Source organism: Strongylocentrotus purpuratus, unplaced genomic scaffold (genome assembly GCF_000002235.5).
Source record: "Strongylocentrotus purpuratus isolate Spur 01 unplaced genomic scaffold, Spur_5.0 spur5_scaffold_9, whole genome shotgun sequence".
Taxonomy (NCBI): Eukaryota; Metazoa; Echinodermata; class Echinoidea; order Camarodonta; family Strongylocentrotidae; genus Strongylocentrotus; species Strongylocentrotus purpuratus.
In genome coordinates, this window is record NW_022145615.1 from 15,407,889 (window position 1) to 15,416,870 (window position 8,982).

At 36.1% G+C, this 8,982-nt stretch overlaps 1 protein-coding gene across 1 annotated transcript; it reads right to left on the minus strand.

Annotated features, from left to right (window-relative positions):
* Positions 1 to 511: 511 nt before the first annotated feature.
* LOC578785 (cyclin-dependent kinases regulatory subunit) lies at positions 512 to 7,918 on the minus strand. The gene is made up of 3 exons (XM_030976755.1): positions 7,715 to 7,918; positions 2,312 to 2,436; positions 512 to 1,203 (listed from the first exon to the last, which is right to left on the minus strand). Exons 1-3 carry the CDS (start codon positions 7,771 to 7,773, stop codon positions 1,142 to 1,144), a joined length of 246 nt encoding a protein of 81 aa, XP_030832615.1. The 5' UTR covers positions 7,774 to 7,918; the 3' UTR covers positions 512 to 1,141.
* Positions 7,919 to 8,982: the final 1,064 nt, after the last annotated feature.

The following is an 8,982-nucleotide window of genomic DNA, read 5'->3' on the forward strand; positions in this document are numbered from 1 at the left end:
TACATGTATAATAAGACATTACAGAATTTAAACATCACCTTCATTTCTTTGTTGTGCCATTTTGGAAGACACACTGTAACATGTTTGTACCTATCTGTGCTCAAGATACCGGTATTGTTAATTTTCTAAGAAATTAAAATTCTATACTTTACTCGTTGGCAAAACTAGAGAAGTGGGGAAACCTCCCACCTCCATCGGAGTGCATAAATAATTTGAAAAGGCTGAAATAAAATTTATTAGGATTGACAGAGAGGAAAATAAAGACACTATGTAATACTCTGAATGCTCTAAAATGTGACTTGTTCGTGTGTTAATCGTCAAACGTTTTCATAACACCAACACCAGCTTTCGAAATCAAACTTGAAATCACCCTTTGTCCTATTGATAATTTTCCAAGGGGGAGGGGGGGGGGGGGGGGGGTAATTGCCCTGGGGGTTGATTGTCTAGGGGGTAATTGTCCTAGAAAGTAAAAAACACCAGATTTCTTTAAACCAAAACAAGGGAGGAAGGATTTTTCTTTGCTATATCTCCTGCTGACAGCCAGAAGGGCATAAAGTTCAACTCATATATTTTTACCACAAACATCAACGCCATTCTGACTCCTGAGATGCTGTTGTACTTCTTGTCAAAATTGTACAAAGAGAAATGAACGGAATCACTTTTATATTAATTTAGTGACGCTTACCGAAGATCAAGTTATATGTCAATATAGAAATGGAGAGGGTACATGAAGAAGTTTATGAAGTGGAAAAAAACAAGGGTTCAATCAAACTTAACAAAGTCAAAGTGACTACTGAATAGGCATTAGCATTGCCAGAGAAATGAAATGAAGGTACTAAGTGTTTGGACTTTTATTGCAGGCACTTGATTTCCTCCCGTTTTCATCCAAGCATAAGATATCTTATTTCACAATATATCTATTGATTTGATACATAAATAGAATACACAAATTACATCTGAAAAAAAGAGCAAATTATCATTCCTTGTGTTTTTCACCAAGTCTGCATCTGAATTGTGTCCAAAGATGGAGCAGTATTGATGGGTGAAGAATTCACAGCTGACAAATATGTTTGTTTTCCAGTTCATTGCTCTTATGGCTATATTGTAACACTGGTTGATATTCCTCTCAGAATCTCACAGGTCATTGGTTGTGATCCCCAAGTGGTTTTGTGATTGGTCTCCTGAAGAGAAGGATGTGAGGCTCTGTTCAAGAATTGCAAAGACAAGAGTGTAGTATGTTAAAAATCATTTTCAGAAGATTAACAAACAAAGCTATAAAGCATAATTAATAAATATTTACATTGTACTTTGTCCATGTATACAAATATTCATTGGAGGCTGGCAACTAACACATGAATGGCATACAGAACATAAAGTCTTAAAGATAAAGTTGAGTTCTGGTCATGTGAAAGAAACGGTGTGGAATCAATCAGAAAAGGTTGATCATCTAGCATATAAGTATTGGTGTGTACTGCAAGGTTCTGGAATCATCAAAATGATAACAAATTTGGCCCAGTCTTGGTAAAGTTACGTATATGGGACTACACGAACATGTGGCGTAAAAATCTGTCCCTATTTTTATGCTGTTACATGTCATATTTATTAAGGCATTTGAAGAGCAATGCTTTTCAGGGAACATTTGTTATCTGATGTTCTTCCACACTTGCATAATAACAATGATAACGCTCACAAATTATTTGTCACCTCTTCCCAGAACTCAACCTTCTCTTTAAAGCCAAACATATTTCTAGAAAAATATGTAAATTTAAAAAACAGTACCCAGGTTTATGATATGTACGTACCTATTGTTTGTGTTAAGGCTAATGTATATGTACCACTACGCTGCAAATTTAAATTTCATACTGACTTTTAAAACTTATCTCCAAGTCGCCAAATACATGTACTGTACATGTATGTTGCTTTTTATAGAAGTACATGTACAAACCAAAGAAATGGATCAAACAGATTTGAGGAAAATGTTACTATTAATTTATTTTTGATGACCTTGAAGTAAAATTGCACAGCAGTCAGCAAATATGATTTGTTTACAAAAAAACTTGTTCATGTGGTTGGTCATTTCCAGATTTCAGACTTGGGATGCACATGTATATCTTAGAAAAAATTACTGGGTTGTGGTTCAAACCCAAATATGTACATTGTTATTGCTTGATCACCCAAGCTCTTTTTTAGACTTCCTATTGGGAAAGTGAAATTAGGCATTGCAAGTTTGCAACTGTCAATAAGGCCTGTCATGTGCATTCAATTTCACAGACAGCTCAATCCCTCATTGTGTTATTTCTTGTACTCATACCTGGTGAATGGACCATATAGTTTATCCATCCTTGGCTCTGCTGAACACCAATCGCCCTCCATTCTTTTTCAGACATTAGATGATTCGGTACTAGCTTTGCTATGTCTTTGGGCAGCATCACATGCCTATGGTCAATGGGAGAGAAATAATACATGGCATGTTGATAATTGATTTATGGCATTTCAGATCAAGCACAGGGAGATGCAAAATTGAAGATTGATAAAGCGATAATTATGATGATGGTAACAAATTTACATCTTGTATCAAGTTGATGTTTGGTGCGAAATCTAACAATGTGAAATTTTCTTGCAGTAAATTTAGAACACTGCTTCAAATGACTAAAAATGTTTGTGATCCAGACAATTGATTTCAAACAGCAAGTAATTTTAAGAAGTTCACATGACATGCAATATTAAGAAAATATCTTTACAAGCATTACATGAATGTTTGACAATATTATCAAATAACCATTCACTATACACATACGCGCGTACACTCACAAACTCATGTTAAACAAAGATCGTTTTAACACATTTTCATTTTAAATTTCACCTTAAGATTTTTCTTTTGAGGCCGCCATCCTAGTCAAGCATCGCTTATGACTTTTTCCACAGATTTTTTGGATAATACTTTAAATTTATAATGTTATAGAAATATTAAGTTTCATTATTATCTGAATAGGGTATGTAAAAAAACATTTTGACATGAAGTTATTTTTGTTTGTATATATTTTGTATTATATTTTTGATCAATGAAATCCTGTTCAGTGATTGATCAACATAGCATCATGTGACCAAACTAACATTGCTATGATGTATCATGTTACCGTGACGTCATCAATGGTATAGTGCACCGTTAATCAAGTCCATTCGTTTACGCGCACTCGCGCAGTTGTCCGAAAGAAGATGTAAATGGCGTTAACCAGTATTTTCCAAGCTACACTCCCTTTAATACTTATGGCCAAGGGTCCATAAGCTATGGGCCTTGCAAATTAGCACACTGCAGCGCATGAGGCTACTGGCTAGAGTGCCCATGTCTGCTCTGTACAGACGCGTTAAGTTCTGTAGTGATTCAAATTAATCAAACATTTAACAAAGGACGCAACAGGCAAGCAATTATTGTCTCTATCAAGTAATGTATTCATAAAAATGAAAAAGAAAAAAAATGAAGAATAGAAAAATGCATAATTTTCAGTTATTTTATCCACAAGTCCAAAACTGCATATAAAATGTATGAGTGTGCAGACATGGGAACCTTTGTTATTGCAATGTCAAAATGTCATGGATATCTTTTCTTGGGAAAATATTTTTGCTTGAATAAGTTACAAACTTTTTGACACACTTACTCTTTAGAATATACTGAAAAATCCTTGTCAATTTAAAGTCAAATTTGAAAATTTTTAGATCTCTAGATCTAGGCCAGGCTACCTCTTACTCTAGTATGGTGATGTGACCAAATATTGTGTGTGAACTAAGTTTGCTATCTAAAACAAGGATAACGCTCTCGGTGGTCTCGAAGCATTACGCAATTCGATATGATGAAAAATTGAGGTTGGAACATTATTTATAGGCAGGGTGGCCCATTAGCAGGCCCCCCCCCCCAAAAAAAAAATGAAATCCTCTGAACATAATCGGTATTTTGAAGTGAATATTGGCTAAGAATTAATTACAATAATTTGTACCAAGATTGATAACTTTAATGGAATATGAACAAATAATAAAAATGGATATTAATTCTCATATTAAGTTGTGAAAACATAATCCAAGTCTACTGACCTAAAATGATCTTTGACCTGGAATTTGCGTCATATGATTTGTGATACTTGATACCCTTTTGTACAAGTTTCATGAAATTTGAACAAACGTTTTTGAAATTATGCTAAAAATTCAAAATCTTGATGTTGATAGCACAACAAAGTCTAAGTTTGCAGACCTTAAATTACATTTGACCTTGACCTTCTGACCTAAAAGACTAATCACATGATTGTTGATACTTGATAACCCCTATGTTCAAGTTTTATGGAATAGGAATGTACACTTTCACAATATGATAAAAATTAAAAATCGTAACCTTTTGTTAAGTTTTGATGTTGATGCCACAACATAGTCTAAGTTTGTTTACCTGAAATGACCTTTGACCTTAACATAGTGACCTGAAATTCTACCGGTACTCACATGATTGGGGATACTTGATAATCCTTTAGTCTAAGTTTCATTGTATAAGAACTTATACTTTCAAAATAATATTAAAAATTCAAAAACTTAACCCGAGGTTAAGTTTTCGATGATGATGCCACAACATAGTCCAAGTCTGTTGACCTGGAATGACCTTTGTGAGCTGAAATTCTACTCACATGATTGGGGATACTTGATAACCCTTTGGTCTAAGTTTCATTGAATAAGAACTTGTAGGTCTACTTTCAAAATTATACTTTGATGATGACGCTACCCCGCCGCCACCGGAAAAGCAGCGCCTATGTCTCGCTTTTTGCTACGCAGGCGAGTAAAAAAATCTGTAAGATTTTGAAAAAGCTGATATCACCAATGGAAAGAGGAAATGTTTTTTATGATATTTATTCCAGAGAGCCTTAAACGGCTCGCGGAGAGACATGTAAACAACACCTAAAATTGGCCCAAATCACACTTTCCCACACCCGACCAATATTGGACAGTCCAACAAAATTCATCAAGGGCACTGTCCAATATTGGTCGGGTGCGGGGAAAGCGTGATTTGGGACACATTTTAGGTGTTGTTTACATGTCTCTCCGCAGGCTCCTATGGGAGCCGTTTAAGGCTCTCTGGAATAAATATCATAAAAAACATTTCCAGAGAGCCCTTAAGGCTACCCTAGTCTAGATCTAGATCTACAAGACATTGCAAAAAAATGTGACCCAAACGGCTATTTGAATAGTTTTCAAAATCTGGCTCTGACTCTGATAAGTCTGAGTAGATCTACTCCGAGTCTGAAGCTCCGACGCCTTTGGCATCGGAGCTCCCTGCATGGAGCTAGTTGTTATGTAACTCCGGGAAGCTCCAACACCGGCGCCGGTGTTGGAGCTTCTACTTCTACTTATACGACGATACTCAGCAGGATCCATAAGTCAGGATGTACTCGTGCTGAGGAATAAACTGGAAGGGCTCCCGGAGTTAGTTGTTATGATGTCAAGGCACGGTTGTTTTTATAAAATATGATTATTATTTTGTCATGCTTTGTTCAGGCCTATATATTAAACACTGAGCTAGGTATTATATTTTATTATCGTTATACTTGTATCTTACATCTGTGTCAACATTTGTATCTACTTCTGTGTCAACTCTTTCTTATGGTAATCGCTCCTTTCGCAAAGCTTCTCCTGAACTTTGGAACAGATTGCCTTTAAATGTAAAAAACTGTCAAACTGTTAACCTATTCAAAACTAGTCTCAAGACACATTTATTCAAAATTGCGTTTGATGATTAATTAACTCTGTTCACTTTGACGTGTATGTATTGTAATTTTCTATTTGCATTTTTAGTTTTGTATAAGATGTAATTGTATATCAGTCTATTTTGTGTGTATAGCGCTTAGAGACTTCGGTGGTAAGCGCTTTATAAGTAACGTTTTTATTATTATTATTATTATTATTACATCATTTATACACTTACATGTTAATACTGTTTAGGGCATTGTATACTCTAAGCTTTATATCCTGCGTCTTTGATAACTTATACACTATGTCTGATTTCAAGGATTTTTCTCAACTCTGTTGAAGATACCAGCCTCCATTACTCCTTATCTTGAATTCCTCATTATAATGCCGCTTGTATCATACCGATTATAATTTCCTTGGTAGTACATCTAAGTGATATCCATCTTTGTAGGAATATGCGATGTAATACATTTGTTATTTTTGTTTTAGTTTCTGGAAGGGGGGGAGTTAAGGTGTATTTTTTTCAAACAATGTGCAATATTGTATGTAAGTCAATGTTATGTTAAGTTGATTTGGGAGCAACATGTGAGGGCTCACATGCCTCCGGGTAATAGTGTTGAATTTCACTTTTGTGAGCCCTGGCCCACACGTTGCTCCCTTCCTTTTCCTCTTGTATTGTTTATGTATTGCATGATCTGTCAAAATGTATTTGTATTGTGCTTGTATGATTGGCCTAGATCTAATAAATAATGTTGTTACATTTGTCGGTTTGGGATTGTGTTCTGAATTCTACTAAAATTAGTCCCCAGTCCACAGTAGGGGCGCTGGTCCAAGAATGAGGATCGTCCTCATAAATGCAGACAAAATGCGTCCTCAAAAATAACTGTGTTGTCTGCATTTTCGAGGACGGTTTTTTTCATCGGCGCTCTGGGGGTTTCATGTTACAGAACGGCCCCGCTGCACTGGCGATGCCAAAAATGGATTCCCCGGGTGAAAATAACCCTAGTTCACCATCTACTTTCATGGGTTGTCCGTCTTCCCAAGGATTTATTGCTCATAATGACGTGAAAGTCTCTGTACAAATTACAAAGTCAATGTAAAATGCATCAAGAAAACCATTGCAGAATCCGTTTTTGCATCGCCAATGTGCCGATCAAAAATATGAAACGTTTGCGAAAATGCAGACGGTCCTTATTTTTGAGGACGCATCAGTCCATGTTTACAAAGACGATCCTAGTGTAGTGATTCAGCCTGAGCCACTACGGCTCTGGCGGCATATGCGCGTAAGTCCCGCATTAGGCGACACCCGCGGTAGTTTCCGCGGGCGTGCTTATCACTGGGAACGTTAGATTGAACCTGAGACTGCACGCGACAAACACTGTTGATTGCCCGTCTCTTCTGTCTCTTCGGTCTACTAGCGACGGTGGAGCTCCACTCAACGAGCAACACTTCAAGCGCTTCTTGAGACAGACTTCAAGCAGTATAGTATACAGCCTATGGTAGGATAAATCCTTATTAGACCTATAGTCTTTCATGTAATTATAGTTAAGATTTAGGCCCAGTAAGTTATATTCCGCTCCGTCACTACACTAGTTTATGAAGACGATCCTTATTCTCGGACCAGCGCCCCTACTCTGCTACTGCTGGTCCAGAGGCCAGAATAAATCCTAGATCTAGATCTATTTCGATTTCGGTCTCAATTCATCAAAAAGCAAAGACAGTAGATCTAGGCCTAGAGGATCTAGTCTAGATCTACCAGAATTAGAAGAATTATTCCTCCAAGATAGTCTGATGATATCTAGGAATGGTTTTATTTAATAATTATTCCTGTCCGAAACACATCTAATCTAGGGCCTACTGTCACACACAATTATTGTCTGATAAAAAATCACAGTCATTGTCACACACCCGACACTACTAGCTCTAGGCTACATGTATGCACGACACAGGACATGTAAAACAGTTGCGTAAACGTATTTTTCAACTTTCTCACCTATATTCAAAGTCTCCGGCGAAGTACTTGTCTGAGTAGTAAATGTTCTTGGCACTCATGATTGTATTAATGATTATGAGATGATTTATAAGACAAAGAAAAGTTATATTATCATGGGATACTTCTGCTGGAATTCAAGCACACGTTCAATTCGGTCGCCGATATATATCCCAAAAATATACACAATGCACATTTTCGAATTACGGACGAACGGCCCGCTCCAAAAATCAAAATTGATTGGCCAAACCGATATCACGTGACTTAAAATCCATTCAGATTGTGTGCATAAATTTGTCACTAGATGGCAGCAAGCAAGATAGGCGAGGGGCCCAACCATAGTCCAGTAGACGCATAGAGATATATACTTAATAGTATATATCTATATGAGTAGACGGTACCATCTGGACAAGTTTTTTTTAAATTTTTATATATATTTCTGTTCTAGCTGGGTATTGAAGTAAATTCAGCTTGGTTGCCAGCTTGGCAACCTTGGGCAACGTTTTTAATAGCCTTATTGGCATAATCATCTAATTAGCATATGTGCAATATGTAATAATGTTGCTAATCTCAATCCAGGAAGCCTGAAAACATGGACAATACGACTTTTCAAGGTTTTTCTATGACGAGGAATTCATTTATGACACCAGTTTTTTATTCCAAGTAATGCAATTGTCTTAAATAACATAATTAGCATATGTACAATGTTTGGGCTTCTTTGTCATTGTTTATATATATAAAGCCTAAAAATGGTGCAATGCAACATTGTAAATCACTTATGAAAGACTAATCATTAATTCATGAGAAGATATTCCTTGTACATGTAGTATAATTAGCCTAATTAGCATAATAATCTAATTAGCATATAATGTGCAGTACGGAATGATGTTGCTAATCTTAATCCAGGAAGCCTGAAAACATGGATTTTCCAAGACGAGGAATTCATTTATGACACCAGTGCTTATTTTTAAGTAATGCTTAGTAATGATGAGCTAATTAGCATATAATTATTATATGAACTTCATTGCCATCGTTCAAAGCCTAAAAATTGTGCAATGTATCATTGTAAATCACCTTTTGAAAGCCTATACATTAATTCATGAGAAGATATTCCATGTAGATGTAATATAATTAGCCTTATTAGCATATACACTGTATGAGCAATATGTAATAATGTTGCCAATCTTAATCCAGGAATACTGAAAACATGGATAATATGACTTTTCCAGGGTTTTCCACGACGAGGGATTCATTTGTGACACCAGTTTTTA